The sequence below is a fragment of the Neomonachus schauinslandi genome, chromosome 10 (assembly GCF_002201575.2).
Source record: "Neomonachus schauinslandi chromosome 10, ASM220157v2, whole genome shotgun sequence".
Classification (NCBI taxonomy): Eukaryota; Metazoa; Chordata; class Mammalia; order Carnivora; family Phocidae; genus Neomonachus; species Neomonachus schauinslandi.
The window spans coordinates 84,036,091-84,056,893 of record NC_058412.1 but is presented as its reverse complement, the minus strand read 5'-3'; the positions used below and the strand labels follow the sequence as shown (position 1 = coordinate 84,056,893).

Sequence of the window (20,803 nt, the reverse complement as noted above, 5' to 3'; positions counted from 1 at the left end):
CCTGCTTCTCCCTCTCCTACTCTCCCTGCTTGTGTTCCCTCTCTTGCTGTGTCTCTCTCTGTCAAATAAATAAACAAAATCTTAAAAAAAAAAAAAAAAAGAATCCCCCAGACATTCAGTGGGGTAGGAAGTCTGGGGAGGGTTGAGTGTGTTCAGAACTGCACTGGCCTGCTGGCAACAAGTGATGGAGGAGTGGGGGCCAGGGTGCTGGGGATGAGGGCATCCTGTGTGGCTGGCATTTGGGTGGGGGAGAGTGTTCTCCATGGAACCCTTCACATGGGGGGCAGTGAAAAGAAATTCTGAAACATATAAATATATATATATATATATATATATATATATACACACACTACCTTAGTCTTTACAGTGTGCATATACATATATACGGGGTGCTGGGGTGCGTGCTCAGGACTTTTGATAATTGGAGTGGGCAATCAGAATCGTTTGGAGAACTTGGAAATCTTGAGTAGGAAAATGACAAAGCTAGCAGCTTTCAGGACAGGACACCTGGTAAGGAAGGAGAAGTGCCGCACGGAGATGGAAGAAGTGGGAGGGCTGCAGTGGAGGGCTTCTGGTCCTGGTTGTGCAGTGGCCAGAGCCCAGGCAAGAGGCTGGCACAGGGTTGGAGTGGAGCATGTACTGAAGGGACATGTCACGTGTCCTTCCCAGTGGCCTGGGAAGGAAGGAAGGGCAGTACAGAGGAAGAAGGGGCATCTAGAAATGCACTGCAATGGAAGGAGGGTCCGCAGAGGGCTTATTTGAGCATTGTTTAACTCTGTTGTCCTCTTAACAAAACATGGGGTGTCTTGAGCACGGGAGAGCAACAGAGGTAGGCAGTTTACTGCAGAGCATCTTAGACTGTGGGTGAATCGGCATCACCTGGAGCTCTCATTAAACCCCAGGGGCTGTGCCCCATCCCAGAGCTTCTGATACAGGAGAGCTCGGCGGGCTGGGGAATCTGCATTTCTGACAGGTCCCATGTGACACTCCTGCCACCGCTCCGGGGACACGTTTTGTGTAGCTCTGTTCTAAGGAACTATTTGTCCTGTACACCTATAGAGGGTCCCTGGGGAAGAGAGATTCTCTTTTAAAACAGAATGGTAGAGTTCTTTGATACGATAGTTGAGTAAATGGTTTTGGATTCTGGATTTTTCTAACTTACCAGTTTGGGGGATTTTAATAAGTCACCCTGTGTTTTGTAAGCCATGATGCTGCCCTGCTTGGAATGGACAGAAGCAACTCAGTGTCCTCTCCGGACCTAAAGAATGTATTTCAGACTTTCTTCCTGCGGGCTGTAGAAATTAAAATACAAAGGTGTACAAAAAGGTCTTACCCCATGTCTCTCAGACTTCTGTGAAGACACCTGCCTGTAGTTTTAAACATGTATGTAGTTTTAAAAAGCAAAAAATGGATTCTACTGTTTCTGTTCGCACTTAATAGCGACATTTTTACATGTAATAAAGACTTCAGAGGACAATATGTCCTCTGCAAAGTCTATGGTCTCTTCCCCTTCTAACCACTTTGTAAAAAAAAAAAAGGAACATCTTGGGGCAGAATTTTTTCCCATAGGAATGTCAGTACAATTTTATTAGATAAGCCTCTGAGACTGCATGAGTCACTTAAAATGTCCTATAGCCGCAGGTGGGGACCTGGCAGCTGGGACTGCAGGTAGTGCAGGGCAGGGCCCAGAAGGTGCTGCTGTCTTGCCTGCTCCCACAGCCTGGGCCCGGGGCAGGGCTAGTGTCACAGGGAGGGCGCAGAAGTAGGTGCTCCCAGAGGCTGCTCGGCCACCCCAAGTGGCCTTTTTCTTGGAGGCCGTTTTCCTCCCGTCTAAGTGCTCAGGACAGTCAGAGGCCTGGCCGGGTGTGTGGGGTGCAGGGTTTTGGGCTCGGTTCCTTCAGGGCAGGCAGGAGGCAAAGATCCCCATTCAGTGGCTGAATAAATAAATCTTAAAAAAAAAAAAAAAAAGGTAATGTATATTCTTACCTTGTTAGAAAAAATTTCAGTTGTGCTGCTTCGAGGTTTACCTGAAGGGAGTCAAGTATTTGCCGTGTTCTGGTACGAGGATTGTTGAGGTTCATCAGTGGTGAGCAAGGGGCGCATCTTTCCTTGGCACATTTACAGTTCTGTTCAGGTCAGGCAGGCAGTGTGGGTGGTTGGGGAGGGAGGGTTTCTCCAGGGCGGCAGCCTCAATCTAGGCTTTTTACCAAGGTGATGAGTTTGTGCAAAGCTGTGCTTTGGGTGTGGGGAAGGGTGCATGTGCACTTGGTTGGGAATGCATCAGGTGGGGAGGAGTTAAGCACAGTAGCCTGGGTTGATTTAAGGTCTGCCTCATCTCTAGATTAAGGGGCTGGGGACGTTGCTGTCTGTTTTGATTCTGCTTATGTTTTTGCGGCTTGGCCAACTATTTCAAAACTTAGGGGTATAAAATAGCAATCATTTTATTGTGCTTACGGGTTCATTGGGTCAGGAATTTGAAATGGGGAGAGTCTTCTCTGTTACATGATGTCTGGGACTTCAGTTGGGATGGCTCAGACAGCTGGGGCTGGAGAATGTACTTTCTGGGGACTTGTTCACTGGCACATCTGGCGCCTGAGGACGGGCTCAGCGAGGACTGGCTGTTAGCACCTGCACCGCACCTGGCTGTGACCCCATCCAGATCAGGGGCCCCAGAGACAGTGTGCCAGCAGACTCGAGAGAAGAGCACGCTGTTTATGACCAGCTCCCGAAGCCACATAGCGTCACTTCCGGCTTCCCCTATAGTGGAAATGGTCCCAAGTCCACCAGATTCAAGGGGAGGACACACAGACCCCATCTCCTGACAGGATAATTTTTGGACAGATAGTGCCACCGGGAAGGCCCTGTGTGAAAAACACAATGACACCATACAGCTTTGCAGTGAGCACTTGGCACCAAGTGAGTCATAGCTTAGACGAGGCGTTCTGTTGTAGTTAACACGCTCAGAAAACCTGGAGAGGAACAGTAAACAGTCACGGCAGAACGCATGCTGCAGGATAAATGTGCTTTAGCATTGCTGCAACTTCCTGTGCCAGTAATATTCATTTTAAATGAGCTCAAGGCGCCCAGGATTTGTACAGGGTTGCTGATTTGCGTGCTTCTCTAAATTAAAGTGTTCTTGGCCTGAGCAGTTGGGGATTGGAATTGCTGTTCACTCTCTTGAGATAGGGACCCTCTTCAGCACGCACAGAGGCTTTGCTGTCCCCTGAAGGACTTCATGACCTCAGTGTTTCTCAGTTTTAGCTGGAGCACCTGCCGCACACAGGGCTCAGAGGGTAGGGGATTAGCTTAGAGGACAAGTTTAGGAAAAAACAAACCCAAGATTCCTTTTTTCACTGGAGTTGGGGGTGACTCTGGGGCCTTGAATGAGGCCTCCCCGTTGGAAGTGTTGGCAGAGTGTGGGCGGTGACTGGAGGCTCCTCTTGGTTCCTGTCTGTGGCTGTGAAGTGGAGGAGACAACATGACCTCGTGACTAGGAACAGTGATCGGGAAAGGCCGGTGTGGGCTCACCGGCGGCGGTGACATCAGTATCACTGTGCTTGCTGCTCGCACACCTTGGCCTTGTCGGGAGCCTCCCCGGGGCTGTGGCCATTGCCCAGCTGGATGCACAGTCAGGGCCACGTACTGTTGAACCTTTGACATGCTGGCCTCACGCAGGTACCCTACCCGCACCTCTAGCTGGCGCTGGCCTTCCTGGCTCTGGGCCTCTGTTTCTATTTGCCTGGTAGACATCTTTAGCCTGGATGCTTCCAGTGGGAAGTGGACCCACAGTGTGGGCTAATCCTAGACCGGTGTCCCCTCCCCCGCCATCCTCCACCTCTGGTGTTCCTGTCTCCTGATTACACCCATTCACCACCCCCTTCTGTTCTCGGCATTCTCGACCCATCTGTCCCTCATACCCCTGCTTCCTATTCGGCCAGAACATAGCTGCCCTGCCGCACACTTGGAGTGATTGCTGATGGCCCACTCACCAGAGCCCTGCTGTCTTGGAATGCTAGGAAGGGGAACCAGGGGTGCTCATATCCTCCGAGGACATCTTCTTCACAGGCCAGTAGATGTCCCCGCCGTGTGCAGCCTGCACCCCCATCTCCACAGGTCAGTGCCTCCTCTCTGCTCTCCAGGACTGGGTCAGCAGTAGCCTTTACTTCCCGGATGTGTATTACGTAAAGTGGCTTTCGGCAGTTCTCTGTTTAAGGACAAGCCCTCCTGCACAGGGTGGCGTGCAGTGATTCTGGGATCTCTTAGAGCAGGGATTGATAAGCAGCTATGGCCCATGAGCCAATTCCAGCCCACCCCTGAGCTAAGAAAGTTTTAACAATTTTTACATGGTTGAAACAAAGTCAAAAAAGGAATGCTATTTCATAACACACGAAATTCAGATTTCTGTATCCTTGAATGAAGTTGTGCGGGAGCATGGTCACGCTTTTACAAATTATCTAGGACTGTGTCACACTTCAGTGGCAATGGTGAGCTGTGGCCTCAGAGATCATATGGCCCACAAACCCTAAAATATTTACTCTCTGCGCCTTTACAGAAGAAGTTTGCTGACTCCTGCCTTAGAGCAGTGATTCCCGGTCGTTTGGGAGAGCTTTTCATTCATGCCTTCATTCTTTCAGCAAATACTGAGTGAGCACTGAATAGTATGTGGCAGTGTCTCGGCGTCAGAGAACAGCAGTGAAGGAAATAGTCTTCGCTGTCTTGAGGCTTCCATTTTCTTGGCTGGAAACATACAAGCACAGAGCTTTATAGATAGATATGTGGGTATATTATCTGGTGGTAAGTGCTGTGAAGAAAAAGCTGGTTATCTGGTGGTAAGTGCTGTGAAGAAAAAGCTGGTTAAGTATGGGTAGGGAGGAAAGAGGGGGTGTGGGGGCACTATTAGGGATAGACTGGTCAGGAAGACCTCACTGAGCTGATACCTGGATGAACTGGGGGGTGGGGGCAGATAAAGAGGCATTGGGAAGAAGAGGAAGTACAAAGACCCTGAGGCAAGTTGGAGAAGTTACCAGGGTCCAGAGTGGCTTGAGCCTGGACTGTCTGAGCGGATAGGTGGGCAACAGTTGAGTGGCTGGGGCAGGCCACCAGATCCCTTAAGGTGCAGGCTCTTCACCTTCTCTTCACCACCTCTCTCTAGGTGATTCTGCCCCCTGGGGCACTTGAAAAAATGCAACATCCAGGCTCCTCTGCAGAGATCCTGATTCATGAGGTCTGAAGTGTAGACGGTGTGGCCCAGTGTTTATCCCTTGAGGCTAGAAAAGGCAGACCCTCACTCCACTCTCCCCCAGCCTCCCTGCCAGTTCCTAGTCATTGTTAGGTCCTGGAGAAACTTTTCAGTCTTTAAAGGGCACCATGGATTAGGAACCTTTGCTGCAAGACCTCATAAAGTGCTTGGCTCCTAGCAGGGGCTCAATCTCTTAAATTGTGTTTTTAAGAGGAGACTTGCATTTATGCCGGTGACCATCTGAGAGGAGTTTGCAGGCATGCCAGTTCTCCCACTGCTCTGTCTTTGAAGGACTGTTTATGATCTGGGTCAGTTCCCCATCGTCTTGTGGGTGGCTGGTGAACCCCACCTTTTCCTGCATGAGCAGGGTCAAGCTGTTTCCCCTTGTGGTTCCAGGTGGACCCCTACTGCGTCTTGTCAGCTGAGCCTCGCCTCCTCCCCTGGCCCACCTCTCTTGTGTATGTGTATCATGTGTATGTTGCCTACCATACAGGTGAGGTTGTGCACAGGGTCTTAGCACTCTGCTCATCCGCAGGCACCATTTTTGTTGGATGGCTGGCTGGTGGATGAGCGAAGAAAGGATTTTTGCAAATACTGAAGACAGAAGGCAAATCCTGCATGCGTTCTCCATGCAGTCACACTGTCTAATGTCACCAAGCCGAGGTTGGTGAGCCCCTGGCATGCTGGTTTGTAGGATGTCTGGCTGTCTGTACTTGCCTGCAGGCACGCTGGGCATATTGTGTGTAATACAGATGTGTGCCCATTAGCCAAGCTGGGGAGTGGCTTCCCTAACTCACACTCCCTTCTCTGACTTAGGATAAAAGTACATGTGCTCTCTAGGTGAAAATGGTGATCAGAATGTCCAAAACATGCTAAAGCATATTGCAGCCATTTAAAATGTATAGGTGTGAAATGGAAATGGTTTTGTTTGATCCAGTATCATAACAGTACTTAAAATAGGGTAATAGGATTCTTGGTGAAGAATCCGCACCTTCTGTGTGGCCTGGCATTCAAGGACTCAGAGTCTAAAAACCAATGCATCTCTGGAATTTCAAGCTTTTATGGGGGGATTTTTGAAAGCTTTGTATGCGTGGTTTTGCATGGACTTTCAAGGATTTTCCCCCTAGACTTCCTGAAATTCATTCAGGAATCTGGTGGAGACCCACAGGTTTCAGATTGAGAAATTATGTTCTAAAAGGATTTGTCTCGAGTGCTATCTGATTAAAATTTAAGAAACCATGTTAGACTAATAGGGACTACGAAAGCGTTGAATGAGCATTTTAATTTTTCCTTTGTTGGAAAAGGACACTCATTTTTAATCATACTCTTTAAAAATCACTCAATTTTTTTGCCCTAAATGAAAATTTCTATGTGAAAGATTTTCTTGAACGGGGTTTCCTTGCATAGCATGAAGTCTGGATACAGACAGACAATTGGGAAACCAGTGTGCCTCAGTTTACGTGCAAAGTATTTTTAAAATAAAAATCAGAATAAATTATCTTGAAAGCTGTGTAAGAGAATTTGATTTTAAGCCCTTTGTCAATGATGGTGAATGATCATCTTTTTAAAAATACTTTTCTTAATACTGAGTCCTTGTATGGTATATAATTGACTTAATTTAGTTCCATTTAGTTCAGGTATCTGTAGAGTATAGCTCTTCGTAATTCCCAGCGATCCCTTTGCAACACTGTAAGGTAGGTCAGGCTCACTTAAGCAGGTTGCAGAATTCTAAAAGCAACATTAATTTTTAATACTGTTTTACTTTTAAACTCCGTACCCTGCAAGGTTCCAGGCCAGTCTACACAAAACATGGGGAGCAAGGCTCCATAATTGTTGGGAATTGCTTGTGTTTTCCTCCTTGGAATGAGTCTGTGGTAATACAGGAACTTTTCCTGCCTACTGGTTGTCTTTGGTGTGTGCTGGGCTGAGTCCTTTTTCTCTAAAACAAAGCAGGCAGAGCTTTTGAGAGTTTAGAAGGCCAGACAACAGACACATGAAAAAGTGCTCAACATCGCTCGGCATCAGGGAAATCCAAATCAAAACCTCAATGAGATACCACCTCACACCAGTCAGAATGGCTAAAATTAACAAGTCAGGAAATGACAGATGTTGGCGGGGATGCGGAGAAAGGGGAACCCTCCTACACTGTTGGTGGGAATGCAAGCTGGTGCAGCCACTCTGGAAAACAGTATGGAGGTTCCTCAAAAAGTTGAAAATAGAGCTACCATATGATCCAGCAATTGCACTACTGGGTATTTACCCCAAAGATACAAATGTAGGGATCCGAAGGGGTACGTGCACCCCGATGTTTATATAGCAGCAATGTCCACAATAGCCAAACTGTGGAAAGAGCCAAGATGTCCATCGACAGATGATGGATAAAGAAGATGTGGTATATATATACAATGGCATATTATGCAGCCATCAAAAGGGATGAGATCTTGCCATTTGCAACGACGTGGATGGAACTGGAGGGTGTTATGCTGAGCGAAATAAGTCAATCAGAGAAAGACATGTATCATATGACCTCACTGATAGGAGGAATTCTTAATCTCAGGAAACAAACTGAGGGTTGCTGGAGTGGGGGTTGGGGTGGGAGGGATGGGGTCGCTGGGTGATAGACACTGGGGAGGGTATGTGCTATGGTGAGCGCTGTGAATTGTGCAAGACTGTTGAATCACAGATCTATACCTCTGAAAGAAATAATACATTATATGTTAAGAATAAGAAAAAAAAAAAAAGATAGCAGGAGGGGGAGACGAACCATGAGAGACTATGGACTCTGAGAAACAAACTGAGGGTTCTAGAGGGAAGGGGGTGGGGGATGGGTTAGCCTGGTGATGGGTATTAAAGAGGGCACGTTCTGCATGGAGCACTGGGTGTTATGCACAAACAATGAATCATGGAACACTACATCAAAAACTAATGATGTAATGTATGGTGACTAACATAACAATAAAAAATTTAAAAAATAAAAAAAATAAAATATAGAAGGAGGCCAGAAACACTTGACATAAAAACATCTTCAAGATTAATTGGTGATAACACTTCTGAAAAGAAAAAGTACTAAGCAGGGGATAAATGTAGTAAAGTGAAAACATTCCTCGACCTCCTCTGTTCATCTAATTTTGGTGGCTGGCCTGAATGTGTTTGGTGTTGCAAATGTGAATCAGCCCTCATCTTGCAGGGAGACCCACCTGTAAACTGCCAATTAAAAAGAAGTGTGTCGTTGGTGCTGTGACAACTCAGAGGGCTCCTGATGTCCCCTGGAGCAGGCAGGGAGGTTGGGGAGGTTTTCTCAAGAATGTCATGCGCAGGTAAGATGTGTGCACTTCTGACCGTATGTAGATGGAGCTGCTTTAGGGAGGGTGGAGGCTGCAAATTGGGGGGGGGGGGGGGTAATGGCGGCCTACGTGGAGGTCTGATTGGTGAGGAGGGGAGATGAGGTTATGAAGCTCTCGGGGCGGGGGGCGGGGGAAGGGGTGAACTGCGAAGAGCAGGATGAGTTTCCAAGTGCAGGGAGCCAATCGAAGAAGACTGAGCCACAAGAATAGGTTTGGGCGTTAGCCATGTATGGCCATTATTACCTCTTTATAAAGGGTAGCAAAGATGTGGCCATGGGCATTATTCTCCGGGGTGGATCCCAGGGCCCTCACCTGCTTACAGGGGGAGGGATGCTTGCGTAGGACCAGAAGGAAAGGAGAGAGCACTCAGAGCCCTGGCGTCTGTACTTCAAGGAGGGCAAAGACATCCAGGAAGGGGGGCAGCCTCACATGCTCTCAGATGGTCTAAGGGATGATAGAAGATTGAGAAACATCTCTGAGACAGACCTTTTAAACTGATTCAAGAAAAGGCTAAAAAGAAAATGAATAAACTAGTAACCATGGAATGATTTGAAAAGGTTGTCAAAAGGCATTATCCACCCTAAGGCATCTTAAGGACTGGATAATTCTCCTGAGGTTCCACAGCCAGAGAGGGACAGCTTCCTGGCATATTTTGACAAGCAACAGAATCCTAAAGTCAAAATGAGACGATTGGTTTATTTGAGGTACACAGTGAAGAGCAGGGCCCATGGGATTTGGTAACTGCAGGTTCGTCCACAACGCCAGCACTGAGCTGACCACTGACCCCCGTGTTCCCAGGTCTTCTGAGGGGTGGGGGGCATGGCGTTCAGCAAGGGTTTGGAAATCTTTTCCCTCCTTTTTAAAACACAAGGTAAGAACATAGTTACAAGGAAAGATAAACGTCACCATTTAAACAGTATTTTGACATCTTCAGTCTTATTCTAGGTGGTTTTTATTAGCGGACGTCATACTGCATATATATTTTCTCATCTGGAATTGTCATAACTGCATTACCATGTTGCAGTGTATTTTCATAACCATATTTTTTAACCAAGATATAATTGACGTAACATTATATATAGTATTATATTAGTAACATATGTAATATTATGTATTAGTTTATGTTATATACGTTAATAGTTAACGTCTATCTATATATACTACTATATATATACAGTGTATATTACGTAAGTCTAGTTACCATTCATCACCACACATAGTTACACATTTGTGTGTATGTGTGTGTGTGTGCGTGTGATGAGAACTTTTAAGATTTACTCTCAGCAACTTTCAGATACGCAATACAATATTAATAACTAGTCACCATGCTGTACATTACATCCCCAGGACTTATTTTGACCACCTTCACCCATTTCACCTACACACCCACCTGCTCACTTCTGGTAACCACTAATCCGTTCTCTGTATCTCTGAACTTGGGTTTTTGTTTCATTCAGTTTTTGACATTCCACATATAAGTGAGATCATACAGTATTTGTCTTTCTCTGTCTGACTTACCTCACGTAGCATAGTGCCCTCGAGGTCCATCCATGTTACCTCAAGTGGCAGGATTTCCTTCTTTTTATGGCCGAATAATCCATTCATCCACGGATGGAAACTCGGATTGTTTCTGTGTCTTGGCTGTTGTCAATAATGCTGTGGTGAACATGGGGATGCAGATATCTTTTCAAGTTAGTGTTTCTGTTTCCTTCAGATAAATACCCAGAAATGGAACGCTGGGTCATACGGTATTTCTGTTTTTAATTTTTGAGGAACCTCTTACTGTTTTACGTAGCGGCTGCCCCACTGTACATTCGCCCCAACGGTGCATGACGGTTCCCTGTTCTCCACGTCCTTGCCAACACTTGTTATTTCTTGTCTGTTTGATAATAGTCATTGTGAGATTTAATGGCTTTCCAATTTTATTGAAAGGCTGTATCATAATTTACATAGCAATTCCTCAATCGTAGGACTTTGGGTTTATTCCCTCCACCCCCCCTTTTTTTTTAATAAGTAAGGCCATGATTTGTGAAGGTGGCTTTCCTGTATATATGTGTATATCCTTAGGATAATACTCAAAAGTAAGCTCACATGGTCCAAAGGTATAAGCATTCTTTATTTTTTTTTAATGAATAAGGAATATAGTATGGATTTATAGTAATTTTCCCATTTCTTGCTTATTTGCCACATTTATTTAGTTAGTTATTGCTATCTTTTGTATCAGTTGCTTACTACTCTGTTTGGAGAGGAATGTGCTTGTATGGAATCAGCAACAAGTGATTTTGGAAACTGAGTCCTATTCAGTAAACGTTTATTAAACCCCTACTATGTACCAGACAATGACAATAAGAAGATGCCTGGGAGTAGATCCTAACCTGAAGGCCTTCCTGAGCTCACAGAATCGCCATCTCCAGGATGGGGGGGGGGGGGGGGGGGGGGGATGTGTGCATTTGCTCTCTGTCTTTCTCTAGCACCTAAGAGCATCTGGCCCTTAGGAGGTATTCCATGTTTGGGGGATGATTACAGGAGGGCCAAAGAGGAATGAATACAAATATTAGAGACACTCATTCATGGGAAAGGTTTCTTTATTAAATAATTCTCTGTTCAGTAACTTCACTGGTGGCTATGGTGGCTCATAGTCTAGTATTGACCCTAGGTTGACCCTAGCTTTTGCCCTGCTAAAATGTGATTGTGTTTCTGGGTGGCTTGGACAAGCACACGGTGGGGGCGTGCCTTTCCAAAGCCTTCACTGGTGGCTGTGGCTATGGTGGCTCATAGTCTAGTATGATGTTTTTAAAGTCATCCATGGCAAAACTTCACTGCAGCGGCTGGGCTGGTTTATTCACATTTATTGAGCACTAGCTGTGTACACATGATAACCTGCCCTCCAGGTGTCTATAATCAAGGAAGCAGGCCAGCTGATGAGAAACTAGACTACAAGAGTGATGTGGCAAGTGTGAGAAGGGATGGGCTTCCAGGTGAAGTTAAGCCACAGTGTCAGGCCATTATCTAACCCCTCTGGGTTTTGGTTTCATAGACATTTAAAAGGAAAAGGCTGGACTGAGCCCTAGGATCTCTTTCAGACATGCAGTTTTTTGATGCTTGTGACTGGCTCTTCCTCAGACAAAGGTTGGGACATACTGTTTATCAAAACACAAGCACAGTTGAACTCCAGACCCCAAAAGAGGTAATCCAAAATTAAAGAGAAGTATTGGATCCTCTTTTCACTTATTTTTTAGTAGGACTTAATACTTCAGAAGTGTGCGTTTTGTTGTCTTCATGAGCTGTAATTTAGATTTCTTAGTGTACTTGAAAATATTGGTTAAACATTAAAATTGTATTAGTTGGAATCCTTGCATATCACAAAGTTAAATATTGACCTAATTTTCTTCTTTCCCTTCCAGCTGTTTGGGGCAACTTCGTTAATATGAGGTAACTGTTTTTAATAACTTGGATGTTGTGGTCGGGTTTTACAGACACATTTCAGTTATTACAAATAGACTGTAGATGGCATGGGTTAATTGAATATTTTAAAAATGAAACAGGTTTTTTTTTTTTTTTGCCATTCACACATCTGAGCTTTGTCTTTTTTCTTATGGATATTCTTGATGAATACATCTGATTTTACTATTTGCTCAGGTAAAGCCCAGTTTTATTGGCTGGCTCCTCTGCATTGCCTGCCTCAACGTCCCTTCCCTCCTTTTGTACACAGGAAAGGGTTGACCCTAGCTTTTGCCCTGCTAAAATGTGATTGTGTTTCTGGGTGGCTTGGACAAGCACACAGTGGGGGCGTGCCTTTCCAAAGCCTTTTGAGAAGGGGGCTGTCTTTAGGAAACCATGCAGGCCCCTGGCCCTGGGAGTAGACCAGTAGATTCTGAGGCTACCTGCTTATCTCAGGATTCAGCCCCGAGGAGCCTTCTGGCCTGAGTGTGCATTATTTGTGCTTTGTGATAAACATAGGAGGGACACTCAGGAGAGTAAAATCCTGTGTTGATATTCTAAAAAAAAAAAATTAACAAGCATTCATTGTAAAAACAAATTTGACGCTGTTAGTACAGTTTTACACTTAAAGAAAAATTCGTTCCACTTTGTCTGCCTTGATAGTGACAATAAAAGAGCAGCAATCACAATTGTGGTGCTGGCGGTGGGTTTGGCAGTCAAATGCCCCTGCACTGGGCTACTAGGGTAAAGGGTTGCTGTGCCCCCACCAGGCTTTTCAGATTGAGTAGGTTTTGCAAGGCCAGTGGGGCGGTGTTGATCTGATTCCTACCACCAGGGTGTGAGTGTCTCCTGACAAAGACTTGTGTGTGTGGCTAGGAGGGGTGCTCAGATCCCATTTAAAGGAACTCTGTTTTTTTACTTGGAAAAGCTCTATTTTGCATCAAATCCCCAGGAAAGCCCAGCAGAGAGACTTGGACTCCTATAGACACACTTCCTGCCTCTAATTTAAAATCCCATGTTGAGTATAATGTGAAAGATTATTTTAGTGGAATAGAAATAATGCTTACAAAGTAGAGGTGAGCTGGTGAGATGAATTTGAGATTTCCTCTCCTCCATTGTCTTCCGTTCCTTGGGTGCACCCCCTTCTGGAGGGAATTGGAACCTGGGACTGATGTTTGGGAAGGGGAGTGGCGAGATGGTCTGCAGCTTTTGGTTTGTGTTGTCATTTGTTCAGAAATAAATCTTGAGGTCATCAAGCCTCTCAATGGATCTCAGTTTCGCAGCTTTCTACTCAACAGGTCTATCCAGGAAAATGGTGAACTCAAAATCGAGAGCAAGATCGAAGAGGTTAGTTCCTTTCCTGTATTTTGCTCCTATTTTGTCGTTATGTTTGTCAATTTCGGTTCTTTGGCTTGTGCTGGTACCTTTCTTGTGAGAGCCTGATGCTAACCCGTGATTTTGAAAACATCTCTTCAAAAATTACTCCCTTATTTAGAGGAGTCTTTCCATCTGTTATGCTGTGGATACACCTCTGTGTCAGCGTTTGGCCATTTGATCAAGGCATGATGTACAAATTCTACCTCAGAGGCAAAATGGATTTACGAGTTTGTCTGACTTTTCAACTGACCTTCCCAGAATTTCTTAGAGAAAGGGAAGTGAGTACTTTCACCAGGGATGGAGGCAAGTGCCAGCATCCACTCACCCCAGCAGATGCTGTAAGGAAAACCGCCCAACTCAGATGCTAGGACGGGGAACTTGGGGAGCGCCCACATGTACGGATGGGGAAGCCACACACCTGCTCACTGAAAGCTAGCACCTCTGGTTGATTATATACCTTCTATTTAAAAATAATTGCTTATGTTTTTTGTCCAATAATTGTAGATATAGGTACGTGAGTGTAACGTGGGCTGCGGGAGGAGATGGGGAGTCAGTCATTTTGATCTGAAGCCAAATGTCACAGTTGTGGAGAAGCTCTCGGATTGCTCTCGTCCTTCTATCCCAGCTCCCAATGTTAACACACAGGAATTCGGGTCTGCTCACAGCCTGCCCTTCCTTCACGTGCTGAGCAGATGATGTGGAGATAATGTGCAGAAACAAGAGGTTAAGCTTTGTGGGCAGCATTGAGGGGATTTTTTCATTCCTGAAAAGAAGAGGGTGGTGGTGATCTGCCTGTTCTTGTGAACCTCAGCCACCTTGCTTGTTGTAAGGAAATTAAAAGGTTAATTTTCCCAGAGACTTAAGTGTCTGTGGAGTAAGAGTTCCAACGTGCAGTGTATTATCTCGATTCTTGACTTGTGATTCGAATAGTATAACTTAATATCAAGCTGGAAGTGGATAATAGAAGAAATTACAATCTGTTTTGCATGATGTCGTGCCCATGTGGAACATCAGAGAGGAGGGAAGCGGTGGAGAACTGTCTTTGCTTCAAAACTGATGTTGGTTATTTTTGTTTTAGATCGTTGAACCACTAAGAGAGAAAATCAGAGATTTGGAAAAAAGGTAGGTGTACTTTTTTTTTTTTTTAAAGAAAATACTTCTATCCTTTTGACTTTAGAAGGTCAGTATTCAATATAAATTCATCTAAACTGTATAGTTCTTTTTTTCATCTATGTAATTAATTCTATAATATGAAAGATATCAGGCACTTTCAATATAGGAACTTGTCTGTGAGAAGATAGTTGTTTACTGTAAAATTTGGATGCGGTGGTTTTAAACCCTTTTTTTTTCTTTTGTCATTATGAACTATTTCTTATAAAAGCTATGGAAAGTTTTTTTTGGAAGCTATGGAAGCTTTTTTTCTCTCTAGGAAAAAAATTATATATTTTAATAAAGTTATTTTTTTTTTAGGAATCTTCCTATGTTAGAAGTCCTTCCTCTGTTAACCTCTGTCAGTTTGATTTCTACAAACTATGATGATGTAAACAAAGGGCCATATAAATGTTTTGTTGGGTTTCTTTAACCCTGATTCAAGTAGTCCAAACATGAGAAGAAGAGAGGATCTAAGTGTGTTGTAATCTTCCTTTTCCAAATTCTGTGAATTTCTCAGTTCCTGAAAATTCATGGCATACAAATTGAAACTAAGCCTTACCTTCTTTTAAGTTATGCAGGGCATTCAGGTGGTGTCTCACAAATATTGATTAGTCTGAGAGAATTCCAAAACAAGAAAATAAAGCTGGAGGACCTAAAACCTAGTACTGTGTGTAAGTACTATAAGAAATTAGGGTCAGTTATTTGCTTGTCACCATACATCAGGAAAGTTCCAGAACTGAGTCCAGGTAAAGTGGATGGAAGGGAAGAGTAATATAATACAGTGAGAACTTACTTGAATCAGATTCCAAAGCAAGTTGCTCCTCACCTTTTGTCATGGTCTCCCCCTGACCCCTGCCTGCCAGTGTGTGGGTGTGTGTGGCTCTGCTGCACCCACATTCCCTCTCTCTCTAAAACAGTTGAGCTCCGGCGCTAGAACTTCTCCCTTGAGTTTATTGGGAAAACTGTGTGTCCAGAGTTGGGTCTTCAGAGGTTTATTTATTTATTTATTTATTTTTTAAAAAGATTTTATTTATTTATTTGACAGAGAGAGACACAGTGAGAGAGGGAACGCAAGCAGGGGGAGTGGGAGAGGGAGAAGCAGGCTCCCCGCCGAGCAGGGAGCCCGATGCGGGGCTCGATCCCAGGATGCCGGGATCATGACCTGAGCCGAAGGCAGACGCTTAACGACTGAGGCACCCAGGCGTCCTAATTTGAGAGATTTTAATTGCAACTTAAAAAAAAATTGTTTATGGTAAGAATAACCCACCAGGTTTTATGTTGCCGCCCCAAAAATATTGCTCACCACTGATAAAGTCTTTAGAGAGTAATATTTATGAAAAGTGAATTAATTGGATAACTTCCCTGAGGCGATGGTTTACACACACGATCTCTCGAAATAGGAGAATTTTATGATTCCTTTTGATACTTTTGTGATGTTCTTTGTCCTTTTTAAATCGGAAAGTGAAGCACAAATATAAATATAATCTTGAAGAATGTGCCAGTAACTCATTCTTGTCAAACTGTGAGAGTTACCTTTAAGATAGGTGCAGAGGTGGGGCGCCTGGGTGGCTCAGATGGTTAAGCGTCTGCCTTCAGCTCAGGTCATGATCCCAGGGCCCTGGGATCGAGCCCCACATCGGGCTCCTGGCTCAGCAGGGAGTCTGCTTCTCCCTCTCCCTCTGCCTCTCCCACTGCTCATGCTCTCTCTCTCTCTGTATCTTTAAAAAAAAAAAAAAGATAGGTGCAGAGGTTAAGTGTTTTCTACTTAGTTCTGCTTTACTAGTTACTCATCCTAAAATGGTTCTGGTCTCTAGGTTGGTGAGCAAGTCAGGTGACAGATGAGCCAGGGTTATTGTGTTAGCTAGAAAGTCAAGTACGGACATGACTTTGTGGTAGAAATCGATAGAGCTCTGTCTGGTTTTATTTTTCCTGACTGATTTGTATGATAAGAATGATCAAACACCCATCTTGACACGAGCAAGATAAGAACGTAACTGGATTATGTTGTCTTGATGTGCTTGTCATTTGGGGGCAAAGTGACCCCCAGGAAATAAGGATATTTTTGAAAGGTAGGGATTATATGTATATGGGGAAAGAAATGGGAACAATGCCATTCTAGAAGCCTAAGTAAGTGGGTTATGTGAGTTTTTTCTCTTCTTTACTACACCCCCCCCATTTCTTAACAGTTTGATTGCCTGCCATTTGTTTAATTTCATCTCAATATCTTTAAATGTTCTGTGAATAGATAGCAAGTAATGATGAGAATTTAAATTCTAAGTAAAAATGCTTCTTACTCGCTACCTTCATGTACAGGAAGTTTAGAGTCTAGAATGGCATAAAATAATTACTAAAGGATTAATTTTGGGGGGTAAGAAAAGATCCATTATTCAATTCCTGCTTCATTCACCTCCCTTGCTTGTCTCACACTCAGAAATGCAGAATGCAGGCTTCGTGTCGGCAGGTTTTTGCTTCTCTATGTTGTTTGCTTCTGTGTCCTCAGTGTGTGGCACTGAATAGGTGCCCAGTAAAAAGTTCTGGAATAAATGAATATATGGATGAGCCAGTATGCTGCTGCGTAGGGTTTTAACCTACTGCAGGCCTTTAAAGCAGCCTATGCCTTTTCCTTGCCCACTTTGCCCAATGCTGGTAAAGTGCAGGAGGGGAAGCCTGAGTGGCATGCTGAAGGAGTGGCCCAGCTAGCACCACATCAGAGTCACATCATACAGTCCCCTCACACAGTCCCCTCAGAGTCACCTCACACAGTCCCCTCACGCAGTCACCTCACACAGTCCCCTCACGCAGTCCCTTCACGCTGTCACCTCAGAGTTATCTCATGCAGTCCCCCCATGCAGTCACCTCACACAGTCACCTCAGAGTTACTACTCAGCCCCTCACGCAGTCACCCGAGTGACCTCAAACAGTTCCCTCACGCAGTCACCTGAGAATCACTTCACACAGTCCCCTCATGCAGTCACCTCACACAGTCCCCCACGCAGTTCCCTTATGCAGTCACCTCAGAGTCACTTCACACAGTCCCCTCACACTCCCCCCTAGCTCTCTCATCCGTGACTGCAGGAAGGCAGTGTGAAGTGCAGACTGAGGAGGACCCTGAAGGAGTTACCCCTGCTCTTATTTCTGACTTTGTGTGCCTGACTTCTCAAAGGAAGAAATGAGGGTTATAAGAGAGTCCTTCCAGCAGTTTAATAACTTGATCATACATCTGAAATCTGAAACTTGGTTGCTACATGTTGAAGAAAACAAAGCAAGAAGCCCAGCCAGTGTTTTCGTTTTTTAAAGGTTTTTAGCACAGTGTTTGAAGTAGGTTTATCAGTCTGTACTCCACATGTGACCATGTGTCAGGCAGTTATGTTTTTGCTTCAGTTTCATTGAACTGTATTTCCTATAAGAAAACTGTTTGCTATTTTCTCTCCGGTACAAGGGGCAACAACAGTGGGCAGGTGGGGAGAGGGTCAGCCTGGAAGGAGCGAGACACCGTAGGTGCGCCACATGGCTGGCTGTGGAATTTGGGATTGAGGCTGGAGTCGTGGATGTGGGCGCTCAGAGAAGAGAGTGGATGTCGGGGCTGTGTGAGGGGTGCACACAGCCAGTGCTGTGGTTTGCTTGGCCATGGCCAGCTGACTGACGGAGAAAGTATTTGGAATGATAAGAAGTGTCACTTCGCAAAGAAGGCATCTGTCAGGCTCCCTGAAGGCTTCCACTGTTCCAGCAGGCAGAATGTGCCCTGCCTCACAGCCGCTGTGAGAACATTCACTTGGGCATTACCTGTGGTAAAGACAGCTCCTGCCAGGGCAGCACTCTGGGGAAGGTGCTGTGATTACCCCTTGACAGCAGGAAGCCCTGAGGTGCACAGGGCTCTTGGGGGTCTTGCTCTGGGTCACAGAACTAATAAGAGGGAAGGCCAAGATTTTCACTCATTCCCTCAGATTCTCCCACCTGCCTGCTTCTGGTTTTGTAGTCTGCAAGGGGAACTTGACCTTTTGAGAATCTGGAAGCTCTTAATAGGGGAATTCATCTGCATTGTAAAAGAAAGCCCTGCTGCCCCAAGCTCTAGGCATGTTTCCACTCTTCCAGGAGATGAGAAACACTTGCTTCAAGGCCTTCTGTCTAATGACCTGTCATATTCTGTTCAGTTCGGGGACCATTAAGGAAATGCCTTCTGTATCCCAGCTGGGGATGTGAAGGGGATGAGACAGTGCCCCTGGCACCTCTCCAATTAAAATAATGACTGTAAAGTTGGTTTCTTTGAATTTACTAAAAGCACTTTGTTCCTAACTGAACCATTTAACCACTTTAAGAATGGATATTTCAAATCTGCATTTATCAACTCTCATTTGATCTTTTATCTGCAGCTTGCACTGCCCTGCTCCGGAAATATCACTAGGGGTTGGGGACCCATGTGACCTTTTCTGGGGGCAAGAGGCATTATGGAAAGATGAGGTGAGACTTAAGGTGTGTTGAGAGCAGACCACGGAGGCAGAAAGTGCTGGTGCCCAGCCATTTTGTTCCGGGGCACCGGTGCAGAAAGAGATGCTGCAATTGTGAAATTGCCCAGAATAAGGGAACAGGCTTAGTCAGTTTTTTCTTTTCTTCCCCTTGCAAGGCACAGTGTTCTGCTTTGGGTCTGTGACTTCACACAGCTGCTTTCTTCCTTCCAGACCTCGATACAGCATTATAAGGAGGCCACCCTGCCCCCCTTATTTTGTGCTTAGCTCTGGCTGCGCGGAGCCTGTACCTTGGTAAATTTTCCCTTCTCCAGGATGAAATCTCTATCCTCAGCCTGATGCTACACAAGGAGCCGGTTGCATATTTCTTGAATTCAAATGAACCAATAACCGCTTGGTTCCTACAGCCCTCGCTTGGAGTGGATAGAAGGAGCAGACAGTAATAATGCCACAGTCTAGCCTTTGTTTTGATGGTAGTAGAGAAAATCCTCACAGGAGATGGTTGACTCTTCTTTTCTCATCTCTTCATGTTCTACAGCTTCACCCAGAAATACCCGCCAGTAAAATTTTTATCAGAAAAGGACCGTAAAAGAATTTTGGTAAGTTTGCACATCTGATTAATATTCATAATATCAAGAAGCTGGCTTTTTAAATAGAGGTAGAATTCACATACTGTAAGTTACCCGTACGGAATATACGGTGTACTCGTTTATAGTATGGTCACAAAGTCCTTCGACAGCACTCCATTCTAATTCCAGAATGTTTTCATCACTCCAGAAAGAAACCCATCCCCGTTGTCAGACATCCTCCTCCCAGCTCCTGGCAATCACTGAAACTGCTCTCTGTCTCAATGGATTTGCCTGTTTGGGACATTTCGATGAATGAAATGATGTGCTATGTGGTCTTTAATGTCTGATTTCTTAAGCTTAGAGTAATGTTTCTAAAGTTTACCCAGGCTGTAGCACAAATCAGTACTTCATTCCTGCCTGTGGCTGGATAATATTCCGTATTATGGATGTACCACATTTTGTTTATCCATTTATCAATTGATGGACGTTTGGGGTGGTTTCTACTTGGAGGCCATTGTGCATAATGCTGCCATGAAACACAGGTATACACATTTTTGTGCAGACATAGTTTTTTGGTTCTCTTGGGTATATACCTAGTGCCCCTGGCTGATGAGACTAATCATGTCCCATTGAATTGTCTTGGCACCCTTGTCAAAAATCAGCTGACCATGATCCCAGGGTGCTGGGATCAAGGCCCGCATTGGGCTCCCTGCTCCGCGGGGAGCCTGCTTCTCCCTCTCCCACTCCCCCTGCTTGAGTTCCCTCTCTCGCTGTGTCTCTCTCTGTCAAATAAATAAATAAATAAATAAATAAATAAAATCTTTTAGAATTAAAAAAAAAAAAAAATCAGCTGACCGTACGTGAAAACATCTTTTCTAGACTCTAGTTCTGTTCCATTGATCCAGTCTGTCCTTATGCCAGTACCACTGTGTTGGTAAAAGTATTGGTACTGTTACTATAAAGTAAGTTTTGAAATTGGGAAGTGTGATTCCTCCCACTTTGTCTTCTTTTTCAAGATAGTTTTGACTATTCTGGGTCCCTTACAGTTCCTGGTGAATTTTAGGATTAGCTCATCAGTTTGTTTAAAGAAGCCACCTAAGATTTTGATACAGACCACATTGGATCTGTGGATGAATTGGGGCAGTATTGTCATCTTAATATTGTCTTCCGATCCTTGAACATGGGGTGTCTTTCTATTTATTTAGTTCTTCATTAATT

The 20,803-nt window shown here is 44.8% G+C and overlaps 1 protein-coding gene across 7 annotated transcripts in view; it reads left to right on the top strand.

Annotated features, from left to right (window-relative positions):
* The window catches only part of UXS1 (UDP-glucuronate decarboxylase 1), a 98,681-nt gene that overhangs the window by 17,378 nt on the left and 60,500 nt on the right, over positions 1 to 20,803 (top strand). For 4 of the 7 annotated variants that reach the window (XM_021680319.2, XM_044918696.1, XM_044918698.1 and 1 more), the window contains exons 2-5: positions 11,988 to 12,015; positions 13,323 to 13,371; positions 14,480 to 14,523; positions 19,555 to 19,615. In XM_021680319.2, coding sequence (XP_021535994.1) covers positions 11,988 to 12,015; positions 13,323 to 13,371; positions 14,480 to 14,523; positions 19,555 to 19,615 — 182 coding nt within the window. Of the gene's footprint in view, positions 1 to 11,987; positions 12,016 to 13,307; positions 13,372 to 14,479; positions 14,524 to 19,554; positions 19,616 to 20,803 lie in introns of all 7 variants that reach the window. The other 3 variants (XM_044918695.1, XM_044918697.1, XM_044918694.1) reach the window with 1 other exon arrangement.